Source organism: Hippoglossus hippoglossus, chromosome 22, assembly GCF_009819705.1.
Source record: "Hippoglossus hippoglossus isolate fHipHip1 chromosome 22, fHipHip1.pri, whole genome shotgun sequence".
NCBI lineage: Eukaryota > Metazoa > Chordata > Actinopteri > Pleuronectiformes > Pleuronectidae > Hippoglossus > Hippoglossus hippoglossus.
The window spans coordinates 25,711,427-25,737,244 of NC_047172.1; the positions used below are offsets into that span (position 1 = coordinate 25,711,427).

Genomic DNA, 25,818 nt, shown 5'->3' on the forward strand with positions numbered 1-25,818 from the left:
CTGGGAGAGCACCTTCACCTGTACCCGTGTCTGTGTCTCTGAGTCTCTGGCCGAGGCAGCTCAGTCGCTGCCTTTTAACCCTGAGGATCAATCGGGTAACAGCTCTCACCTGCGCTGAAAAGCAACAGAACCGTCTCTGGCTGTGTGTGGGAGAGCCCCTTGGCATGGTCGACTGCCACACAGTACATGCCTAAAAGAGCGAGAGAGTCTACTAATCAGAGCTGTTCTAACTGACAATAACATCTTTCTGTCATAGACACCTATTCAGAAGTGGAACAGCTGACACAAAACATCAACACAATCACACCCTTTCTCCCTCCACTCACCCCAACAGGTTGAGGCAGATGGCTGCACACACTGAGTCTGGTTTTATGTTTCTTCTAGTTTAAAGGGAGTAAAGTCAATTTGATCCTACAGATAGGTGATAGGTAAACCTGAAAAATTAGAAGACAAAATATGAAAGTCCCCTCATCCATTGAACAGAGATCACTGAAGGATTTGATGAGTATGAAAATAATGTGACTAATATGCTATGACTCTGTTGAAAACCTATGAGAGATTTTAATGTGTACAACACATTCACGTTCATGCCTCCAGAGTTCAGAACCTTGTAGATTCAGTGCCAAGCAATCTCACTGAAGTGAAAAGTTTGGACAGCTTGTGGCCGTACACCTCACTGAGACACATAATATTGTTTTTTGACTTTATCACCTATTGCATTAACTTCATTTTTGTCAAAACTTTAATCCAAACTCTGATCCAAAATAGTGAACACTGGACAAAATGTCCTCCCTTATAAAGTTTTAAAACTTTGCCAGCTCTCTGAAATAAAGAAGTACTACAGCAGCGGTCAAATCTGTACACAGCAGCAGTGTAAAACTTCCGTGATGGGCATCACTGTTGTTACACACTGATGACATCTGACTGCAGGTGTTGCTGCCTATTATCTCCCGACGCAGGGAGGATTAGAACAATTTGATTTCAGTTGACATTCCCTTCCACCCCACATACCCTCTACCATCACTCAGTTAAGTGATTATTGTTTAAACAGAGGGGGAAAGTATCATTTTGGAAATAATTATGATACTAATTATCATTTCCCGTTCTTGGCTGAGGAGATAAGAACCTAGGAGAGAGGCAGAGAAAGAGAGAGACCCATGGTTTGTTTGGATCAGTCACAGTTTGATTTGGACTATGACCTGTGATTAAGGCTGGGGAGCAACAGGAATCAGTTTACAAAATGTTAACTTTATTTACGTGCATTCAATGGCAAAAGCACATCAGTCAGAAGATTGCCTATATATTTATATATGAAACACAAATGGGACATTCCAATGATCAGTTAATGAAATCTTAGTTGTGATCCCTGATAATCATTCCTAAAAACACAATAATCACAGGAACAATGGGATTAATGGTTGGATTACAAAAAAATAGATTAACAATTTGGAAAAGGATAAGGAGGGGAAAAAAGCTGTAACAAAAAATGTTGCTTACACATATGTTCTACAGAGGGCAGATGAATAGTGAGAGCAATGCTGTTCAGATTTGAACAGTGATGAGTGAATGAAGATAGAATCCAGGGAGCAGTATTGTTAATACCATATTGAGGTAAAATGAATGTATTCATAATATACAGTAAATGTGTACTATAGGGCTACTTTGTAGATACGATACAAGTTTTGTTAGGTACCTGGGTTTTGGTGTCATGATTCAGTATGTTTTTGTTAAAAGGAAGGAAAACATAAGAAACCGCATAAAATATTCTGTCCATGCAAATAATAATTAGTGTCACATTGGCCATATTTTATGTAGCCATTACACTAAATGTTGCCAATTGGTTAGACAAATGTCAATTCATTCAGTACCACAGTGAAGTAGTTCTTTGTAGCTCTGCAGATCCTGATTTGGCTGATCAGCTTGTGCATGTTTTCAAAGGGCAGCTGACTTGCATGCACATGTGAATGAACACTGTAGCAGGACACAGGCCCTTTTGTTTTAATTACATTTTCTTGTCAAGCACTTTGAGATGTATTCTCCCTGATGAAAGGTGCTATATAAATTTAGTTTTTATTATTAATATAAGACTATGTTGACTTGAACATCCTATACAAAATGGTAAGAAACAAGCCCACATAACCCTTACACTACTAACATACAAATACACAGTAGAGCAGAGGTCTTCAACAGGGGGTCCGCGACCCCTAGGGGGTCCGCGGAGGTACTGCAGGGGGGGTCACGAAATCTTTGGTTGATTAGACAATTTTTTATATTTTTTTAATTTTAAATTTTTTTCCCACAAATTTAAATGTCTTTAAATACACATTAACATGCATCCAACATATTGTGAGGCTGATATGACCCTCTGCCTGACAACCTCCATCCGTCCAAGGTTAGATAAGTTGTGTGCTACTCATCAGGGTCAGACATCTCACTAATGTGGGAGTATGTGTGCCATCCACAGATGGCTTGAGGATTCACTGTCCCTTGAATTATTTTAATAGCTCAGTGTTTTATGCAAGATGTATGTTTATAAATGGCAGTGGCACGGCCACCCTGTACCTTGCACATGTTTAAATTAAAAACATGAATATATGAACCTGTGTAATATTTGAATAGCTTAGTATTGAATGCACAATAACAGGGTAGCTATGTTTATACATGGCACTAGGCCCAGTTTAATATAAAACACAATTTTATACAATATATATAGTAGGGGGTCCCTGCTCCATCTCTCCACCAGTTTGGGGGTCCTTGGCCTGAAAAACATTGACCCCTGCAGTAGAGAATAAAAGTAAAACATTCATGAAAATGCATGATGCCAAATTAAGTGTATAAAAATTTAAAAGTTACAACAATAGTATTTTAATATAAGTGTATATAAAAGTATCCAGAAATGTGTTACTATGTTAAATCTATTTTTATAAATTACAAGCTATAACATCAAAATAATGTATTTAGGAAAAACAGTGAAGTGAAAATCATATTGATTGACAGAACAGCTTATATCAGTATTGTAAATTTATATTGTATTATTATTGTTGATACATTAATAGGTAAGTAGCAATTTAATGTTGTAGGTGGTCAAAGTTATTTTGACTAGTTTACTGCTGTGTTGCAGGTAGTTTATTAATATTTCTTTCATATTTGACAAAATGATAGTTTTGTTATGTTCAAATCAAAATAACAGTATTTGCCCTGTTGTGATTATTAAACCTTAATCGTGGCACCAATAAATGGTGTGGCTTTGGGCATTCAATAAATGTTTCTATCAGAAAAATATTGAATATTAAAAAATGATATTAAATAATAATTTCAATATCGATTATTGATTTTCAAATCAATAACTAGCAAAGTTGAAGAATATGGAGTTCTTGACAGTGTAGAGGTTGGCAAAATTCACACTTATGCAACATTAATGAACATGTGTGTTAAAGAAAAACATTTATTATGAAAATAATAAAAGTAAAAACACACAAATGAAGATGTGTATGTGAGTATGTTAGCGTGTATGTGTGTGAGTAAGTTTCAAAATGGGGGCTGGCCACTATGAAGACAAAAGACCCTCTGGAGTGGTGGAGTGATGTGGTTGAGGTCACATGTATGTGTTAAGTTTGGGGAGAGGAGTGTGTGATGTGTTGGTGCCATGTTAGAGAAAGTAGTTAGTTGCATGCAAAGAAAGTCTATAAAGAGCATAACATAACATTAGCTTTCAAATAACTTATTACCAAAAAATCACAGCAACACAAATCAAACTTATAAACATCACATGAATAGAATTCAACAGTCCTGTGCATAGCCTAGTGTATTTAGCCCAGTTGTGTTACCAGTTCATGAAAAGGGGAAAAAGGTCCCTTTTGATGTGCTGTTTGAAGTCCAGTGAAGTGGACTTGCTGGTTTGTGGCTCCTGTTGTTGTGGTTCTGCTGGCAAGACGTTTTGTCGAGGTAGCATCAAGTGCTGAAGTTCTTAGGCAGGCTCTCGCGTCGCTGCCTTTTGGCAGTTTAACACCTAGGTGTGAAGTCAAAGCACCCTGGGAGACTGAGTTCTGGAGGTTCTCCTTTGTGTCCAGAACAAAGGAAACATGTGTTTGCAGGCTTTGGCTGCACATGTAGGCCCAACTATTCAATTGTATTTGTATTGCTCCAAATCATAATAAACCTTATCTCAAGGCACTTTACATTGAAGGTCAAGACCTTAAAATGTTTTATAGAGAAACCCAACAGTTCCCACAATGAGCAAGCACTTTGGCAACTGTGGAGAGAAAAAACTCCATTAACTGGAAGAAACCTCTAGCAGAACCAGACTCAATGTGCCTCGACCTGTTGGGGTGAGCAGGGAAAAATGGGGAGGAAAGGAGAGATGGATGGAGAAGAGGGAAAGAGATAAGGGGGAGGAGATGGGGAGAGAGGAGAGGGAGACCAGGAACACTTGTGCAGCATCAGGTATCAGCTCTGAGTAGTTATAATGAAGACAATAACAGTGTAAAGATGCTATTGATTATTAATGATAGCAGCAACAGTTCATACCGTAATTAAGTAATAAAAGGTATTATTGTTAATAATAATAGAAATGATAATAATAATAGTTGTTATCCTGCAGCTCTGGAGTCGGCGATACCTGCAAAGAGAGACAGAAAGAGACTATTGGAAGAAAAAGACACGTAGTTCGTGACATGTAAATAAATGAATGAGGGGGCAGAGAGACAGAGAGAAGGGGAGAAGTGCTCAGTGGAGGATGGGAGTTCCCCAAGCAGTCTAGACCTATAGCAGCATAACTAAGGGATGGTTCAGGACTCACCTGATCCAGCCCTAACTATAGGCTTTATCAGAAAGGAACGTTTTAAGTTTAACCTTAAATGTATATTTATTGTTCACAAATACTAGGTCCCAACAGTCCCCTGAGGGCAATTGTAAGGCACATAGAGCATGTAAAAATAAATAAATAAGGAAAACAACAATGACATCAGTGTATTGTCCATGGACATTTAAAAAGCTGTGTTATCATTTATAAAGTGAGAGTAGTGTATATGTCTGTAAAAAAGATGGTGAAAACTGATTGTAAGGACCTAGATAAATACTGAATGATTAAAGCGATCAGAGTGCATGTTATGTCATGTTTGTAAAATCTTCCTCGGCAAAACTAGTTACTAGTATCTACAGCTGTCATATAAATGCAGTAAAAAGTAAATTTATATCTAAAAGAATACTCTAATAAACTACAAGTAACTTAAAACTATATTTAGATAAATGTACTAATACTCCACCATTGGGTTCTAGTTAACGATAATGATAAGAGAAAGGAAATCAATTTTACGATGTTGTAGTGACTACTGTTATATGAATTTTAAATTGTTTACTACATGCTCACTATCATTTTGGAGGTAAGCAGCTCAAAGTAATCAGATTATGTCAGGGAATTTGAGAAGTTGTGTTGGTGTATGTTTATTGATTACAATGTTGTGCAGACAGTCAGTAATCAATGGACACTCGAGCAGTCACGTCTTGGCAGTCCAATCATGAAAAACTACATTCTGTTCCTTCTAACTGTAGATGTCATCATTATTTATCTCCCTCTGCTTCTGATAAAGTCTCAGAACTGTATTAAAAGAAAAAATGCACGCACACACAAAAAAAAGCTTTGCCTATCAAGGAAGTTGTTTTGTCGTGATTTTTGCTGAAATGTTCATTTCAGAAAAAGAATAAAGCACATTTAGAGCTGTGCAATTTTGCCTGTTAGCAAACAGCCTCCCAATTATCTTCTGTTTGATTGCTTGCCTCTATCAAGGTGAGCGATTAGACCACCGCTCCTGTGAAGCTTTGGAAGTCGTCCTGAAATCACTGCACTTTGATTTCATCAATCTACAGGCAGCCCAACTGGAAGAAAATGTGAGTTTTATGAGCAAAACTTATTTAGCTCATCTTCGTCTTCCAATTTCAACACAGTTTCATATTCAAGTCTCACCCTGTATCAGATTAGAGGCTTTTTTTCATTTAAAAAAGAATTTCATAACATTCCTTTCAAATTTGAGGCCTTGCTTTCCTCACTTTTTCTACCTCACTATTTTTTTTTTCCAGGAAGCATCGTCTTTGCTGGATATGATTTTGTACTATGAATCTACAACCCATCTTGACATTTCTGACAACAGCAGTATGGGAACATCCGGTTGGAGGGCCCTCGCTCATTTGATAAAGCAGGTTGGCTGATGCAGTGGAATTGTAATCTTTTCTTATAGGCTTTCTCCAGGGGATGATGTAGATCCTAGAAAGTGAGGTTTTTGCACATTACATGGATTGGAGATGCAGGGCAAAGCAAACAGAGTGTGATGTCTGCCACAGCAAACACGAGCATAAACACATTCAAACACACAAACTTAGAAAACATAACTGATCAGTCAAGTCCAAATACAAATGGACTTTTAGGGTTTAGGGCGGGACATTATGTTATCTCAATATAAGGATTTTGAGATTTTGTCAGTAAAAGTAGTTTTCGTTAAATAAACCTTTAGTTTTAGCTTCACTTCTTTGGTCTGTCTGGTATTGTAATTTGAAATTTCTGGAGGAGGAAATATATTTGCTTGGTCAAATTGACAAAATTGTCAGTACTGTAGTAAATTAGGTCAATGTGGTTTTAGATGTGAAGTGTAAGTTTATATAACCAGGATAAAATACTTCAATGTACTCAGCTCTAACTATATGAACAAATAAAGAAATTATAAAGCAATGCTAAGATTCATGATGTAGGTGGTACTGCAATGACGTGACATGTACCCTGCCTCTCGCCCAGTGATAGCTAGGATAGCCAAATTCTATGCTACACCGGCTGGGACCTGACTCAACGCGCCTGTCCTGAGATACACACACAGTCAGAGATCGGTTTTATCCTCAAAGTGTAGAAGTCTAAAAATATTGCTCCACTTGCTGCTTGACAAGCCCCAGACTTTGCAAAGAGGCAACATCACATCTTTTATTGGACAGAACACTGTTCTGAGATCAGATGTGAAGGGAGATATCACTTCCAATTCAGTATCATCTAATTGATTTCTGTACTTAACTTTAACAGGTGCTTACCTTGCTTGCACTGACCGCACACATTGTACTGATCTACTAGAATCATTTGAAGTCTCACAGCATGTTTCAGGGCCTCCACACAAAAGAGGCCACATGCTCAACCGGGTCATCTCAGAGGGTCTGAACATGACATTTATACATTCATTCTAAACCTTGCAATCTCAGACCATTTACATTACATTTTTTGCCATGGTTGAAAACTTCACCAAGGGCTAGATTGGCCATCTGGCATACCAGGCACTTTTCTGGTGGGCCAACATGCCTTTTGGGCTGATGTCTGATCGGCCCATAACAGAGATAAATCGGCCCATTGATTTTGTTTTTTTTCTTAATTGACACTGGGCTGGCCCAATCACATCTTTAAACACCTCCTCTTTGGGCTCTGTGCCAGTGTCATTAAATAATGGATTTGAAAAAAGGGAGGCTTAGAGAAATGCTCTCTCTCTCTCATGCTTATCACTCAATAGAAAAAAAACACATTCAAAAATCTTGCGTCTAACCCGGGCCACCTTGGCACGTGCTGCTGCATCTTCTAAAACACGTAAGGCAGGAGGTCCCTCCACAATTACAATTTTCAAGCCCTTTGGTTTGTTACAATTGTCAGATGTGTATTTATGTTACAGAATGCTTGGTTAAATTAAAAATGAAGGTTTTCATACCAAAATATTTGATCATTTTGTCATAACCCAGCTCTTAAGGCCATGACAAAACGGCAGTCACATCACTGTTAAATGTTAACAAAAGTATATTTATTGAGCCAACAGTAGATAATTAAAGACTACTAAAGAATACTAACAATTACAAAGCAGTGGAGTGTGACCTGTAGGATCAGTGGTGTAGGTTGTGCGTGTGAGTAAGTAAACATTTTGCAGGGGGGTGCAAGGTGAAGACAACTAAGGCTGCAGCATAACCAACCGGGTGCCTGCAGAAAAGGAGAGAGAAAGCCAGTGAATGCCACATAGTGTTTTCTGACTACATGTGAAATGGCTGCCATGGTGATATTTCCAGTATAATTTTGGAAATGAATGAAGATTTAATTAAGAATAAGAAAAATACACGCGCACACATATAGCATGAAAATGAGTGATATGTGTGATCAATCACTGGGGGTAAATGAGTCAAATTATCAACAGAAATGTACCCATAAAACTAAAGGAGTATCTGCAACACCACTAAGAAAGACAACTCTTGTGGTAGGCACCAGCAGTTACAAGAGAGAAATCCTGTTAAACCTAGTGAGCAGTTTCTAAATATAGATGTAGATTTGGCTGTGTACTCAACTGAAATGACTTCTACTTCGACTCAGCAGTAAATGCTGAGTCGAAGTAGAAGTCATTTTCAAATCTTAACCAATTCTTAAACAACATATACAATGATAGGAGGCAGAATGTGACCCTCAGTCTGCTACTTTATACACCCAAATGTCCATTGTGTTTCAGGATCTCACACTCACACTCATATAAAACTATCTAACCACTGAACGTACTATATTTCCTCCTGAATGTATTTGGCAAAATAAAAGGATAAGAATATAGTCACACTTTGTATGACATAGTGCATTGCTGCATGTTTTGACAAAATTCAACCTGTAGAATCTGAGTTCATTCGAGTTAAAAACTTTGATATTACATTATTTACATAAATGAAAATAATTAGACGTGTCTTCAACTGTTTCTTTGTCCATATTCACTGCATTCCTTGCATACAAAAATGTATATGTGTGTTTCAGAGTGTGTGTCTGTCCAGACTGGATATGTGTAACATGCCCATGGTCGACTACCCAGCCCTGTCTCTGTCTAAAGCTCTGCTGACCAGCCGGCTCACAGTGCTGCACCTTCACAATGCCCAGCTCAGTGGCATGCCACTATACACACTGGGTATGATGTACACACACACACGCTCACACACACACACACACACACACACACACAAACAAAATGTCCTCACTGAATACTCCTGAGCATTAGCCTCTAAATATTGAACATGTACAAGTGTGGACTGTGTGTATAAATTAATACTAGCATGTGTGCACAAGTTTGTGATATGTTGTGTATGTGTGCGTGGATGGGTGGGTGAGTTTGTGTGTCCTATGGCCAGCAGGACCAGATTTTGACCTGCAACCTTCTCTGCAGGTCTAGACCCGGATTAGAGGCCTAATCTCCTACCTGTCACTTTACACACCAATGCACACATCTATAAGGGCTCTGGAAGCCAGGACATACACACACACACAAACACATAATCAAGGGTAGCTAATAAGAGGCCACAAGGTGCTGAGCTAGATTGTGACGTGGCAGTAAAAGTCATTATGAGGACAAAATATGCCATTTTCTCACCATGTATAAAATTTCATTAGATAGTCAAATACTAAATACAATGGAGTGTTTTTTAAACTTTGGTAGACTATCTCAAGTCATGGCAAAAATGTCCTGTCCTTAAATTTCATTGTGATGAAAAATACGCACAATTTTTCTTCCTTTCACTTTGGCATAGAGAAATAATCTACTTGTTTGGGTTAGTTTGATTTAATATCTTAGTGTCTGTGCATTACCCCTCCCCCACACCACCAACAAACACACATCCCTGCAACCCTCCCTCCTCCACATTCATTCCTCACCCAACTCCACCCTACCCTCTGCCTGTGCTGAGCCCCCACCTTCCCTCCCAACAGGGGGTCCCGGCTGAGGATCATTGCTTTCGATTGGAGGGGCCTGTGATTGCAGTATAGGGCGCTCACAGTGGAGTCAACCAGATCAATCCCACCGATTCCACCATTTGGTCCCCACTGTGCCTAATGACAATGTTGGCATTCTACATGCAGCCCAACAGGCTTGATCAAATCTTCAGCATTGATCGGGATGCAAGGGCAGCAAGGGCCCAGGCAACACAGACACATGTGTACCTCAGTACAGTACACATTACCCAAATGCACAGGGAATGTCCAAAACACACTCATAAATACAATTTAAGGCTCCAAAACACCAGCTAAAGCTGTGATAAAGAACCATAATGAAAATATTGAGGAAAAAAAAGTAATGTTATTCATTTTTAAGAGGGGGGTCATAAAATGTAACAGGTGTTCTGTAAGTTCTCTTGCGCCGAGAAGACTCTGGCCTCCGCAATGAAGTGCAGGCCTTGTTCTTGTTAGAATGGAGTATCACTTGATCTTTATAGCAGTAATTTCAGGAGGCGACGACTCCTGCTGTGCTCTCGTTTTCATGCTCAAGTTCACTTGCTATCAATCAGTCTATCAGAGTCACATGTTAGGCATTTGGACATGCAGCCTTCAACAGTGGATCATATCTAACATCAATTTATACTAATCTATATGTTTTAATTGAGTAAGGGATTAGAGCATGGCCACCTTTTCCAACCAAAGTTGGAAAAACTAATTTTTGCACATAGCGGTCCTCACTGCCTACTACTTATTAGGCCATATGTGTCTGTGTGACTGTTCCAGCACGGATCTTTACTTATCGTGATTCACATTCTCCAATCAGATTCCACCCCCTGCATGCAAGTCCCTTGACCTTGCAGCAAAATCTACTGGTGCTTCCCTAAAGACCTGATCCACAACTGGGTTCCCACCAGCCAACAACTGTATCTGGGGATGAATCTTACAACTTAAAAGAATTATCATGTTATGCCCACCAGATGGTTGGACTCTAGGGGAGTAAATTAAATTCTAGATTGCATTCCTTATCTTATGAACACTCTTTTCTTTTGTTGCTGCCCATAGTTGGTGCACTGAAGATAAACCGGGCTTTGCAAAAGCTCCACCTTACCAACAACTTGTTGAACAGCTACCAGGATGCTCTGCAGCTTGGAGACCTGCTACGCTACAACACCACTTTACAGACTCTGGAGCTCAGCAACAATGCTGTAGCAGATGCTGGTAAAATGCTCTTCTATGGTAGAGAATGAAAACACATTTATTAAAAGTTTCACAGTGCAAAATGTATATGTGAAAATATGTCATATATTAATGTGTAAAGGTCTGGAAGAGCCTTCAGTCTTGTCAAACCTTAGTTGTGCTAAAATTCACATTAATCTAATGGAGGGCATGTGTATGGTATATGAGTTATTGTAAGGGTGTGAGCTGAAGGTAGAATGAGCAGGTCTTTAAATGGGAGAAATATATGTAAGCACAGGAATTTTTTCAGACTAACTGTTTCCCTTTGCTTCCAGTCTTTTTGCAAAGCTAGGCAAACCATGTCCAGAATCTACCTCTGTACTTAACAGACACCGATGAGATTAAAACCCATTTTATCTTCTCACTCAGGAAGAGGGTGAATACTATTTCTTTAAGCTGCATATTCACAATTCACACTTGACAAGTGTTTGCATTCACCCAAAAAGTCCCTTTGTTAATACTTTATGGAACCTTTGTACCCATCACTCAACCAATCATGTATTTTTAGTGCTGCAAGCCCCACCCCAAAGGTTAAGGTACTTTCGTAAACTACTTTCCCCAGAGCAGGATTTTTTTTGTTGGTAAAAAGATTTCCCTGAAACTTTATTTCGATCGTGGTCCCTGTGGTGAAAAAAAAAAAAAAAAAAGTATGTAAAAGTTTCTAGGTCCGGTGGAAAGTTCCTGCAATTGAAACGCAGCGTTGCTCGCCATACGTATATATTGTTTCCCATAAATTAATTGAACTGGAACTGCTTGTTGCAGTCAATGGTTATATGCCAGCAGGCAAAATTTTGTTATTTCCCTTTGGTTGGAACCAAGGTGAACAACGGTCCTACAGAAGCCTTTGGGCTAACAGTTGACAAAAGATCCTGGGACTAAAAGTTCCAAGTTGTTTTGCAGGAAACAAGGCTTTGTTGGTAACAGTTCCACCACAACGTTGGTCCAAGAAAAGGTATCCCAGGTCTCACACCAACTGGGTAAACAACTGCAGAGTAGATAATCTGCTTCCTGTTTACACTGGCAGTTACATGTCCAATGTACGAAAATGGTCATGTGATAGTTTTTAGATATATGTGGATGGATGTAGCAGGCTTTTTAAAAAGTTATTTAGATCATGCGAAAATCTAATTTCCAATGAGATTGCATCTTAAGGGAGCAGTGTGAAGAAAGTATAGGGAGGCATAGCCAAGTATCTACATTAACCCGCATCAGACACACCGGCTAGAGATAGATTTTTGTGTTTGTATAATGGTTCAGCATCATTTTGACAGATAAAGAGGAACTGCACCCCTAAGAAATGGTTTCACATTTAATTCTAGTGTAAACTCAATTTAACAAATGTAAATAATGGACAAAAGAAATATATTCCTAAAAAATGTAATATAGCAAAGCAAATGTGTAAAAATAGTAATAGAAATGCAATTATAAATAGATACATCTGAAATAAAACTAATAATTGTCTTTATCCCCCTATTATATCCACATATGTTTGCTGTCTTGATGATGCATATGCAAGTGTGTGAAGAAGATTCCAGAGGGTCTGGAAAGAAACTCAGAGGCCAGGGATAAAAACTAGGCATACAACCTGTGTATTGGGCTTGTGGATCAGGAAACCTAACTTGAATCCTCCAAACACAGCAGCTGGGAATGACAAGAGGGTTTCCCTGCCCTACAGAGCCATGTTGCCAATAAATAAAATGCCGATACAATTCATAATGGTACTGCCTGTTGTCATCCTCAGGCTCTCTAATATGGCCTAATATCATAATGTTCTCTTGGTACCGCCTGTGAATATGTTTAAAAACTTGGTGGTAGGCTCACACAGTTTTCAGGATCCTGGCCAGAGCATTTCCTCTCCTGTAGGGACATACCTATGGACCATTCGTATGTCCCTACAGTTGCCACAAGTACACCATGGTATCACTGGCACTCCAGCAAAAGGTGGGTCACCATGCCTGTGCTACTGCAGCATCAAGGCATCAAAGAGTATCCCTGGCTGCTTGTTCAGGAGTTGGGTGGTCCTCATCCTCACCCTTCTCTTCCTCATCCTCTCCCGTCACCTCTGTGCAGCTCTCAGCTGATTTAGTGTGGAAACAAAGAAAACATATGGATCCTGCTAACACAATCTTGCTGTTATTAGACCAAAACGAGTACAATGAAAATAACTTGCTAACGTTAGCTAACTATCAGCTACCTATCTATAGTAATTTAGTGCTACCGCAATTTGGTGTAAACTTTTCTACATGTAAACTATCAACTACAGTTAACAGACTGTCAAATTTGATACCATAACATTTCTAAATATATCTATCTCATCACTTGAGAGAAGACTGCTCGATTCGGTCGTCAATATTTTGACGTAGTTAGGCCACCATAGTTCTCCTCCATGTGTTCTCCTCCAAACTATGTTTAAGTAAGTTAATGTTTTCTTTCTATGCTTTGCAAAACAAGAAGACACCGGCTGGGTTCAAAGCTAAAATATCAATCTACATACACTTCTGAATCTCACTTGTAGCAGTAAGAAAATGGCTACAGAAGGGAGGAGAGCATTACATTACATTGCATAAAATCACCATAAAAGAAAGATCACCTACATCCTAACTTACTAAAGGTAACACTCATTACAGAAAATCAATCAATAAAAAGTATCACTATGATGGGCATCTACTGGACCCAGCAAGTAAACAGCTGGTGGGAAGAGATTAAAAAAGGAATGCAGAAAGAAGGGAGAATTCCAGTGCTACGATACTTCCGGGTCTATTGCCACGGCAGCTTGTCGGCGGTCATCTTAGTCATCAACATCAGTTCCCTCCGTAATGGAAAGGATGCTGGCATCTGGCTATCACCCTGCATGAAAGGGAGAGTACACCACAACAACGTGCATGCAGCAGAGTGAAGGGGCTCTCTACTAAAACCAGTAGACTTTTTATCGCTTCCTGCTTACTGGCTGGTCATGTGACTGTCATGTGAGACAGGAACTGAAACATTTTGAAACCTCCCTTCTGTCACAGATCCGTTTTATGGTGGAACAACTTCAAGTGTAAATTCAACAAGATCTCAAAGGTTTACACACAGTTACTGAACTACAAAGTCTAGAACAGAAAACTTCCTGTCTGAAAAAAAAGCTTGAATCTCTTATGGTAGAAGACAAATCTACCCCATCTCCTTCAATCCCTAGTGCTTATCCTTTGGATAAACCATCCACACCTGCAGCTACAACCTCCGCTATGATAAAAGTGATCATATCAGGTTCACCTTTCCTACTTATGGAACGTCTAATGCCAAAATGCCATGACTATCTGGCTCTGCATCCCTTATCTGATGGTGAGATTCTGGCCACCTTCAGAACTGTACTCCATGGAACTACTTTCGACTGGTGGGAAATTGCCCGATCAACGGTAACCACCTGGAGCCAGTTTCAAACTGTTTTTCTAGCAGCTTTCCTCTCAGAAGATTATGTGGAAAATCTAGCTGAACGTGTCAGAACCAGAAGACAACAAGAGAAAGAAACCATCAGAGACTTTGCTTTCTCTTATAGAGCTCTCTGTAAAATATGGAACCCCATTCTCACAGAGGCTAGCATTGTTAAAATGATTCTGAAAAACAATAAATCTCTTCTTGCTAGTCAGCTCAGGGGCCTAGTTGAAACTGTTGAAGATTTAGTACGCCTTGGTCACCAACTAGAAAAAGATTATGAACAACAGCTTGAATATGCTCAGAGAATGGGTGTTAGAAATACCAACCCTTTTCCCCAAAATACCGCCTCAGGTCAATCGGTAAATCAAGCTAGACACTTTGTTTTGTGCTGGAGATGTGAAGGAAAACACCCTCCTGGTTCCTGTCCACATTACCACTCACCTGGCAGTTCCCCTACTTCTCACCAGCAGCAGGTACCTAAGCACCCTCCACGGCCTCAAAAACCAAAAGGTCTGCCTGTCTGTGTCGGTTGTGTGTGGCAGTAGACCATGCCACGGGGCTCTCCCACACACAGCCAGACACACAAGTGTTGCTTTTGAGCATATTTTATTCAATCACCAACACACGGGTGCAAACATTAACTTGAATCAAAACATAAATCGGCCAGCAGTTTATGCTGGCGTACCTGAGTTCAGCTGAGGGTTCTCTCGTGTCATCTGTCTGCAGTGTCTCGGGAGTCTCGGAGAGTATCTCCTGAGGCAGCTCACATGCTGCCTTTTAAGCGTGAGGACCAATCAGCTAACAGCTCTCACCTGTGCTGATTGATCCTCTGTGGTGCAGGTGAGGGTGCTCTCCCAGCCCCCCCACCTCCACATTGTGAAATCCCCAAAACCTATGCAACCAATATTCCAACTAGTTCATGAAACATCAAATGTTTTCAAATTCCGAGACTACATGCAAACGTCTTGATACCTCCCCCAGTCCCCATCAACTCCTTGTGCCAATTTCCATAGATACTTGATGTGGAAAACCCATAGTTGACACTGGAGCAAGTTACTCTCATTCCTGAGTATCTTTGGGTGGAATTAAAGGGGCTAATGGCTGACCTCCAGTCATGGGCAGAAGGTCCCTTGTATCTGACCTATAGTAAAGCAGCCACTCTAATTGGATGGGAAAACCTCTCTGTGGAACTTCAAGGACAACTGTCCACTCTACCTACAGTATGGTTCTTGGTCTTGATTTCATTTCTAGTGTTGGGATGATAATCAAAGTGGCTGATAAAGTATACAGTTTCAAGTCTAACCCCTCTGTTACTTATCCTTTTCAGCCAGGCAGTGCCCATCCCCCAGGGAATAGAGCCCATGAGAATCAAACAAACATCTGAATGTCAAAGACCAGTCCAGTATGGAATCTTTCACTGATAAGCTCTGTTCCACCTCCCATTCTCTCTCTGGAACCTGTGCAACTGGAAGCCAAAGAATACATCAACCTTCCTGTGTCACACGCTCACTTACGAGATGGAGAAAAGAAACAATTACGAAAGCTCTCTCTGTACCAATCAGCCTGGAAAAACTAATATTCTTCAGCACACCATCTATACTACAAACTGTGTACCCATTAAACAAAGGCCTTACTGAATGAACCCTGGTAAGCAAGCCATTGTGTAAGAACAATTAAGAGATATGATTACTGCTGGAGTATCCTATTCTGCATGGGCGTCCCCTGTAGTCCTACCACTGAAGAAAAATGGAGGACATCGATTTTGTGTAGATTTTCGAAAAGTCAATGCTGTCACTGAAACAGACGCATATCCTCTCCCAAACATCAATGAAGTACTTGAGTCCCTTTCTGGAGCCTCCCTTTTCTCCACAATTGATTTAAATAGTGAAGACTAGCATGTACCATGGATCCTCACAGTAAAGCAAAAACTGTCTTTGTCACTCATACTGGCTTGTATCATTTCAATGTCATGCCTTTCGGTCTCAAGAATGCACAGGCCACCTTTCAATGACTAATGGAGAAAGTCCTGGAGGGCCTGCGGGGAGAAATCTGTTTAGTATATCTAGATGACATAATTGTTTATGAAGGAGTCAGTGCTGATCCTAATCGGTCCAATCCAGTACGGACTAACCTCAAGGACGTTCAGAGTTTCTTGGGGCATGCCAGATGGTATCATAATTTGCACCAGACTTCTCAAAAATTGCTGAGCCCTTGAATGATCTCAAGAAAAAGGAAAATCTTTCTTCTTGAATTAAATATGCCAGAATTCCTTTGACAAATTAATGTCCAGTTTGATCTCACCACCCATCTTAGGTCACCCAAATTTGACTTTCCTTACTTTGTCTATACTGATGCAAGTGATACAGGTCTTGGAGCTGTGTTGACACAGCGAGCAGACACTGGAAGCGAAGTCGTTCTTGCTAATGCCAGTCAAACTTTGAACCGAGCTGAGAGAAATTACTCTTTAACAGAAAAAAGTGCCTTGCAATCATTTGGGCTCTAGAAAGATGGCAACACTATCTGGAGCCAAATCTCTTTACTGTCATTACAAACCATTCTATCTAATATAAATAGATTAATGGAATGGATTGTTTGGGATTTATTTTCCTTTGATGCCTTCTGTAACCAGGTTAACAAGTGACAAGAGACTACTGAGCCGTTTTTCAACTCGCATGCATGCTGTTGTAGAAATAAGCACAACCACTCGTCCACCAGGTATATCCGTAGCATCACAGTGCTGAAGTGGAGTAACTACATTTTTGAGAAGGCACAGTATCACCTCATAACCTGTACTCAGACAGCTGTTGTAGGTGTGGTGACAGAAGGGCAAAAACACCTTGGAGTTATTGCCATTTGTACCATTAGCTGTGTAAAGCCTAAAAAAAAGAACAAAAGACACAAAAAAAGTTTGTGGAGAGATGTTGGGAAGGCAGAATGATCCAATATTGAGAGTATTAATGTCATGGTAACTTTACTGCTACTAAATTTTGTTGTGGACTGATAATATGGGTTTGCTCTACCATGGGCCATTATTAATCTTTCATTCTCTTGAAATACTTGTAACTTATAAGTCTAAGGGAACATTTTTCTCAGGGAAAAATGTATTAGTCACAGTCAGTAAGCGATATCGTATCCCCTTTAAACCAAAATGAGCAAATATTCGCCCCCTTGATATCATGCCAATTCTGCCATCACCTCTCAGCTACCCCCCATCCCCTGTGAGAGAAATCCAGGTTAGCTCTCTTACCGTGATATATTTTAATTCATTGACAGGTGAAGACTCCCTGTCTGGCGCCCAACTCTTTTTTCGGGATAATTTAGAAAACCTACTCTACACACTGATCACCATGTTTTTTTTTTTACAGTGTACAAACAGCAGATTGTATTTTTAGTGGGAGGTACATGGTTGTCTTGATAAACTTCTCATCTCACTCTGTGAATGAAAACTGAAAAGCCTCATCACACTGTATACAAACCTGCACATTCCAGCTTTATAATCTCAGTACAGATACATGTATGTGAAAAGGTTAAGCACATTGGTTGTCATCGTTACTGAAGCGCAAGTCATAAATAATACTGCAGTAACACTTCCACTAAACATCTGTTAGCACAGACAAGCAGTTAATTTGAACATGCTCTGCTAATTACTATAATTTAATTATATTTTTTATGCAGGTCTGGAGGAACTGTGTGATGGTCTGAGGTGGCAGACAAAAGGTCTGAAGGTCTTACTGCTGAGGAACAACCAGATCACTGCAAAGGGCATGGTCCATCTGGCCAAGACTCTGGTAAGGAAGAAATACCAGATGTTAGTGAAATAATAGATAGTAATAGAATTTTAAAAAATGAAGCAGTCAGCATAAAAAAAATAAAAGCGAGAGAGCTTCAGACAAATGTCTCCGGTCATTGTGTACAAGACGAAAAAAGTTTTTATTAGGCATATTCTGCAACATGATGTGGGCCTTTAACACTACAGAAAATCCTTATATTTTAAGTCAGTGCTGAGATATTTAGAAAATAAACTTCCCTTTCTCTATTTAGAGTAAATACAGACCAGAGCAACACACTCTATTAAGGCCGTTATGCTTAAAATTATGTTTTTGCTGGATCATCAAGCACGTCCCTCTGGCAGCAAAATTAGCAGGGTCTGATTTTGGGTGCGGGGTTGTGAACATTAAATTGGACTTACAGTTACAGGGGGTTGTTAGCAGGCGTCTCATTCATTCTCTCAAAATACTTGTCACTAATAAGTCTAAGGGAAAATGTATTAGTCACAGTCAGTAGGCGATATCGTATCCCCTTTAAACCAAAATGACCAAATATCTGCCCCCCTTGATATCATGCCAATTCTGCCATTACCTCTAAGCTACCCCCCATCCCCTGTGAGAGATATTGTAGGGTACACAGTTTATTTTAAAAGTTGAAACCGGCATCAACCAGCATCAAAAAACACAGACCATCAGCAGCACTGGGAGAAATCCTGCCCACATCACTAAGTGTTAAAGCATCCATAAAGATTGTATTGTCTTCAGCAGGCAGGCAGGATTCATTACAAATGGATTTGGTATGACAATGAGAGAGGGAGAGGAACAGTTTTGTACCATCATGTTTCATGTACTATGGGATGGAAAAACACAAAGTTAGTGACATGTAGTAAAATAAATAAATGTGAGGGCAGAGAAAAGAAGGGGTGAAGTGCTCTGTACATGATGGGAGTTCCCCCAGCAGTCTAGACCTAAAGCAGCTTAACTAAGCGATGGTTCAGGACTTGCCTAACTATAGGCTTTATCAAAAAGGAAAGTTTTTAAGTCTAACCTTAAATGTAGAGATGGTGTCTGCCTCCCGAACCCAGAGTGGGAGCCGGTTCCACAGGAGAGGAGCCTGGTAGCTGAAGACTCTGGTTGTAGCCTGTATTTTGGGAGCGAAGTGATCTAATGGGACAATACGGTGTTATGAGCTCTTTGATATATGACGGAGCTTGATTTTTAAGGACTCTGTAGGTGAGGAGAAGGATCTTGAGGTAACGAATTTATCGACTTTATTCACAAATCACAAATTGTCTCGTAACAAGATGTGACATCTTCTGTCCTTAGCTCTCAACAAGAGTAATGAAAATGTACCCCAAAAAACCCTATTAACAGGGGGAAAAAAACATAGAAACCTCAGAGAGACCCACATGTGAGGGGTCCCTCTCCCATGACTGACAGAAGTTTAATAGATGACGCATGTAGGTGAACACATCCTAGTAGTCCTATTAGCTTTACACTAGCTGAGCTAATCTGTTTTCCTCAATCCAGAATTCAGGAAATGAAGAATGCTGAGCCTCATCCAGGGGACTCCCAATCTGAAAAATGTCCCGCCTCCACAGGTTTCATTGTACACTTTTAATAACATGCATTCCTTCCGCATGACTGGCAGGATAAACTGCACCGTCATGTGAGTGGCGATTGGGGAAGTCAAAAGGCTAGAAATTAAAGGCCTGCCTCACACACACACCCCGCCTGTCCATGGTGTTACCAAAAGAAGGAACAGTTTGATTAAATAATAGATGTGTGTTAAGGAGGGCTGCTCATGTGTGCTGCCAGTCAGTGGGATAAGTAGATGTCCTTGCAGGCCATAATGACGATAATTATACAGTTGCTGGTCGAATTGAATATGATGACGAAGAAAGCTGTTATTAATCTTTCTGGTTGGGGTATCCTATCTGTCCTCCTGGCTGGTTGGCTTGTCTTTTGAAGGACTAAGATGAGGGCTGGCATATCTGGGTCTAAATCCACTTGACTCAGATTGTAGAATTTGGCTGATCATTTTTTAATTTACTCTTCGTTCAACATCATTTTCATAGAATTCTTCTTCTGATGTTAATACGTTAAGCATGGCTCCCATCTCATTTAGTTTGCATGCTTTTGTTGTTGTTGTTTTTTTTGTTTAAAGCCAGCATGTCATGTGTGAAAGCATACTGTGCGTTTGGTGGATTCACACTCCTACCCCCCTTAAACTTCTCACTCACCCTCCTGTGGTTTACGTTTGACAGGCTTCAACCATGCTTGACTCTCACACACTCTCAACCACGCAGTCGCCTCTTTAATTGTCTGCTATTATCCCTCGTGCATAGTCATTGGAGAAGCTCTTTCTCCCTCTCCTCCTACCCTACTTGCCAGAGAAGCTTCTTGCCATGCGTTGGATGTGCCGGTGCCTCTGTGTGCCGCAACTCAGCGAGGAAAGAAAAAGGGGGGGGGGGGCTCTCAAGTGTGTTTGCGGTGCAAATTAACTCAGAAGAGGATGCTCTGTGGGTCTGTTGCTGCTTTCCTATGGCTTTCTTTCCGCCCCCATGCTCTCTCTCTTCAGAGCAGTGACCAGAGGAGTTAAACAAGGGTGGCGAGGCGAGGGGGCAACCAAGGAGTGGGTGGCACAATCCTCCTCAAGCTGTTGGGGAACACGGGCCCCTTGCGCCCAAGACACCCCCAGCTTTTTACACCAAAGCTAATCAACCTTCCATGCTAATGTGGCTCTGGAGAGTTGGAAACAGAAGTTCTAAATTTTTAACATGAGAGGAAACATTTTGAAAATGAATAATAATCACCACATGACAATAATAACTAAAACCTCAGTAGCACACTGGAAGTAGCACACAACAGTGTAAAGTCTAAAGCAAGGACTTATCGTTGGATAAAGTCATTTAAACCAGACTGACATACTTTTACATGTAAAATCCTGATTCAAATTCCTCAGTTTTTGGTGATACCAAATGTCCCTGGATCCTTTCTGAATAGCTCCTTTTCCTAGGTATCAATATGATATGAATCAATATGAACCCAGAATCCGTGTTTTGCAGCCTGTGCTGAAGGTCCTGCAGGTCCTGGATTTGGCTGAGAACCTCCTGGGGAACGAGGGCATCCAGGTGATCAGGACACCTCTCATGGTGAACTGCTCAGTGCTGCAGCTCGGCTTGGCCCAAGCTAACATCACCTGTGAAGGTACACAAATCCACACACTGTATGACTTTTGCATGTAGTAGATACACTGTTTTGATTTGAAATAAGAGCCAAAGATTTCATCAAGATAGTATTTCTTTATATAACTTTAACTTAATATAGGATTTACTATAATTTCTCATTAATTTGTTGACATTTAGTCAAATATTCAAAATCAAGACATGGAATAAACTAATGCCGTTGTGATGCATTTGTCTTTGCAAACATTCAAATCAGTCAAGTTTAAATACGAGTGATGCATCTTTGGTTTAACATCAACCACTTGTGTCTCTATAAAGTTTAAATAGAGATAGGGCCACAACTAGCAAGTGTTTCTATCACTGGATAATATGCAGATTATTTTCTCATTTTACTTTTCTTATACTTGTCAAATGTCAAAATATTGTTAAAAAAAAGCACACTATATTTCCAAGATACCAAGCTGACATTTGAAAACATTGTTTTGTCCAAAACCCAAAGAAATTCAGTTTGCTAAGACAGAGAACCAGAAAATATCAACATTTAAGAAACTTCCTCTGATGATTTTGTTGGAAATTCATTAACAATATAGTTACCAATTAGTTTGCAGTCAGGCAACAAATCAATAAGATAGTAAATTCCTTCTATATGAAATGGTGATTTATTTTGTGGGGCTTTTGACATTTCAAACTGTCTGTTGATTTATTTATATTTTAAAGACAAGTAACATGCATTTAGTATTAAACAGAATACTACTTAAGCACTTACGTTTGATAGCACCTGAATCAAGAAAAATTATGTAAACTGTCAACATAAATGCACATCTGTTCTGCATTGTTTATTCTTTAAAATAAAAATGTTAGTATCTGTGCATTTTGGTAAACATAAACGCTGATATATGGGAAAGCCTCAATTCAGCCAATTTTAACAGTGCACTCTTGGTAAAATAGGTCACTTAGGTACTTAGCCAAGATACGTTTTTGAGCTGAAACAGGCCTGGCAGCTATATGCTCCTCTGATGTGTGTTTGATGGGTTTTCTTGTGTGGAGGTGCTGTGGCATTGGCCGAGTTCCTTGCAGAGAACCGTCACATTCAGCGCCTTGACCTCCGTCAGAACAAGTTGAAGGTTGGGGGCCTAATGGCCTTGTGTCTGTCCCTGAGGATCAACCATTCTCTTGCTCATCTGGATTTGGATGATGCAACCCCAGAGGAGCAGGTAGGTACAGTTCTTGTTGCAATGTAGTTAAAGCTCTGATTCTCTTGTTTGGTCCTCAGGACGTGTGCAGTGGCTCCTCTTCTGGAACATGGGTTTTTGGTAGCAGCATCTAGACTTTACCTAGACTACTGATAAAGACAAAAGTAAATGTGCCTTAGTACAAATGCGATTAACATCTAGAGTCTTTTTTGGTGAATGAAGTTTTCTTTTTTTTTGCAGAGCTCAAAAAATGTAAATGGTGATTTCTGATTTCTGATTTCTGTTATAACTGACCTGTGTCCTTCCTGGTGGAAAAGTGCAGGCAAGTGTGACGTCATGTTTGTCTGTAGGCAGTCAAATGACTTGATGCTTTCATCCAGGCATGTTTCATTTAAATTCCCCCTTTAATCTTAAATTATGGGATATTGGTGACTTGATTTAGGCTTTAGACTAGATTTGTCACTTGGAGACACAAGTAAGTCATTTGTGTCTCAGTTCATCAGTCATGCTTGTGTTTTTTTCTCTCTCTCTACCTTCCATGGCTACAGAGGCCTGAGGAAAACGATGCCATAACTTTAATACATGCCCCTGCTGGATTCACAAAATAATTACCCACACTTGCCATCTGTTTGTCATGATTTTATCTCTGCTAACGTATTTGCATATTAAAGCATTAATTAAAATCTCCAAGGAACGGGATGCTTACTTTAAAATTAACTCTGAAGGCGATCCGTACACAGCTTCTAAAGTTGTTTTATTTTTGTTTGCAGAGGTTTTCTGTTTGTCTGCGTGTTGTTTACACGATTAAGGCAGATTTTTATGAAATGTCTCCTCTGGCTAGAGTCAAGCGGCAAGATGTGCCAGATTTTGGAGAAGCAGCTTTTAAGAGTCCTGACGCTTCTGTGAATGTGTGTCATTAAAGCTGGGACGTCTTCTTCTTTCTTCTTCCTCAGTTTTTGCTCATGCACCAAAGCCCCCATATTGGTGGCTCGGTTTTCATGCTACTCTAAGCCGTCGAGAGACGTGATTAGCATTTCCACCATTGTTGGGAGTTACTGTGGCTGGGTATTTTAAGCGAATGGTAATAAGGGAATTTTTAAGCTCTGTCAGGTTTTGGAGTCACACAGCTGGGATTTGTCTTGGTGTGGCATATACAGGTGGGAGGAGTAACAATTGTATTAAAAGGCAAATCTTTCCATCAGAAAACAGCGGGTGGCCAGATCAAGTGTTCTTGCTCAGTCACATTCCCTGGGTCGCCAAGGAATACATGAAAATTTCAATCTTGTGACAGAAAATAAGTGTGGGCATGTATGTGACTGAGTGACTGAGGGGGTTATGGCAGCACTTTGTGCCTGTATTTTACAGTCGCTGATGTGGTGTTTGTGTGTTCATACATGTACTTTAGTATGTGTTTAGTTTTACAGCTTTGCAGGGGGCGATTGAAGATGCGCATATTTAAAGGGAGAGAAAAAAAGGTTGCATGAGGGGAGGAAATCTGGGTCCTCTCGTCTTTGTTTACAAGAGTCTGATTTTTCATGTCTGTTGCCACGCTGCTCCATTTGATCACTGGCCTGTTTGCTGTTAATTATTAATTATTTACCCTAATAAAATATTCATGCACCCTGGCCCTAGTGGAAAGAAGCCTTTTCCAAGGGGCAAGTTGTCTCTGGAGCTGTTTATACATCCTTATCAGGGGACTCTGTCAACCCAGCTAATGAACTAAACTTCCTTCTGCCCAACACTCTCTCAATCACGGGTCAGACAAGGGAGGCGGTTTACCTGTTTGATGCTTAAATATTTGGATTTGCATTTGGCCAGTGTACGCTTCCAGTCAGCTGTTCTCCAGCACAGGGGTTCAGTGATAACACTGGAGTTTCCTCTCTTAAATGTTGCATGTCAGCAAGGTGTAGCTGTTATCACTGAATGATAATTACAGAAGCAGTGTGTGTGTGTGTGTGTGTGTGTGTGTGTGTGTGTGTGTGTGTGTGTGTGTGTGTGTGTGCGTGCGTGCGTGCGTGTGTGTGTGTGTCCCCTCAGAGGGTAGTGCGACAGGAAGGTGGTGTAGTAGCTTGTTTCAGTGTTCCTGTGGAGGGGGACAGCGGGAGTCGTTGATCTTTGAGAAGAAGCCAGAATGACAACTTAGAACTTTTATTTAGGGGTTTAGGATAAAGTTATTTTAACTCAACTGTACTGCATTGTTAGGTCAAGCTTTACATGTATACTACCTTACATTTTAGAAATTCTGCCTAATGTGCATGACTTTGGTGCCTGTTGGATATGTAGCAATCGAAAGAAGTCACATGTCAGCCCTGTAAACACTCCTTAAACGGTTTAATCAAAAAACACAATTATCTTTTTGGAACACCTTGGATTAGAAAAAGCTAATGTAAGCTATCTCTGAAGAAAATGCTTTCTTTAACTATAGGACATGTTAGAAAAACTTGTTTCTTTTACATACAGAAAACTATGTCTTATAAACAAGAGTAAAATTAGCTCATCTGAGCACCCAGAAAGCAGCAGAAGGCACTTGCTATTTTAAGGCTCACTGTCAAGATAGTAACATGCGTCTTCATAGATGGGTGAATAAGGAGAGCATACCCAGTTAAAATATTTGTGAACTCTCGAAGCCTAGAAGCTTTCTCTCTTTCAACCTGACAAATCTGTTATTTTAGCAGTTTGGCAGTTGACCATGCCACAGGGCTCTCCCACACACAGCCAGACACGGTTCTGTTGCTTTGCAACATCACTTTATTTACTAAACCATTAAACATAAATCAAGCTCAACATAAACAACTAGCTTTGTAGCTCAGTCTGACTCAGACCTCAACCCGTCCGTCCGTCCGTCCGTCCGTCCGTCAGTCCGTCCGTGTCTCTCCCTGTGTCTGTGTCTCTGAGTCTCTCCCTGAGGCAGCTCAGCCGCTGCCTTTTAACCCTGAGGATCGATCAGGTGACAGCTCTCACCTGCGCTGATTGATCCTCTGGTACAGGTGAAGGTGCTCTCCCAGCCCCCTCACCTCCACAAACAGCAATTGGCCAAAGTGCAAGTGTCACTGCGTTTAAAGGCAGTAGGAGATGGCTCTCTGATTGATTTATTGCATATTATGCCCAAAATATTGAACTATCAGCGGTGGATGTGGACACATCCTGAAGGCACTTGCTCCATGCACTATAAACCCCTTCACTCAGAATGTTGAAGCAGAGCACAAAGTGTGTTTGGAAAAAGTACAACGATATTAACAGAAAGATTCTGACACCTCTGCAAAGACAGGCCT

General features: G+C 40.3%; 1 protein-coding gene across 1 annotated transcript in view; it reads left to right on the top strand.

Annotated features, from left to right (window-relative positions):
- The window catches only part of si:dkey-288a3.2 (protein phosphatase 1 regulatory subunit 37), a 38,488-nt gene extending 15,808 nt beyond the window's left edge, over positions 1-22,680 (top strand). Inside the window, exons 4-11 of the mRNA XM_034577097.1 lie at positions 5,786-5,886; positions 6,076-6,195; positions 8,798-8,945; positions 10,808-10,963; positions 18,074-18,186; positions 21,234-21,375; positions 22,401-22,567; positions 22,627-22,680. Coding sequence (XP_034432988.1) covers positions 5,786-5,886; positions 6,076-6,195; positions 8,798-8,945; positions 10,808-10,963; positions 18,074-18,186; positions 21,234-21,375; positions 22,401-22,567; positions 22,627-22,680 — 1,001 coding nt within the window. The remainder of the gene's footprint in view (positions 1-5,785; positions 5,887-6,075; positions 6,196-8,797; positions 8,946-10,807; positions 10,964-18,073; positions 18,187-21,233; positions 21,376-22,400; positions 22,568-22,626) is intronic.
- Positions 22,681-25,818: the final 3,138 nt, after the last annotated feature.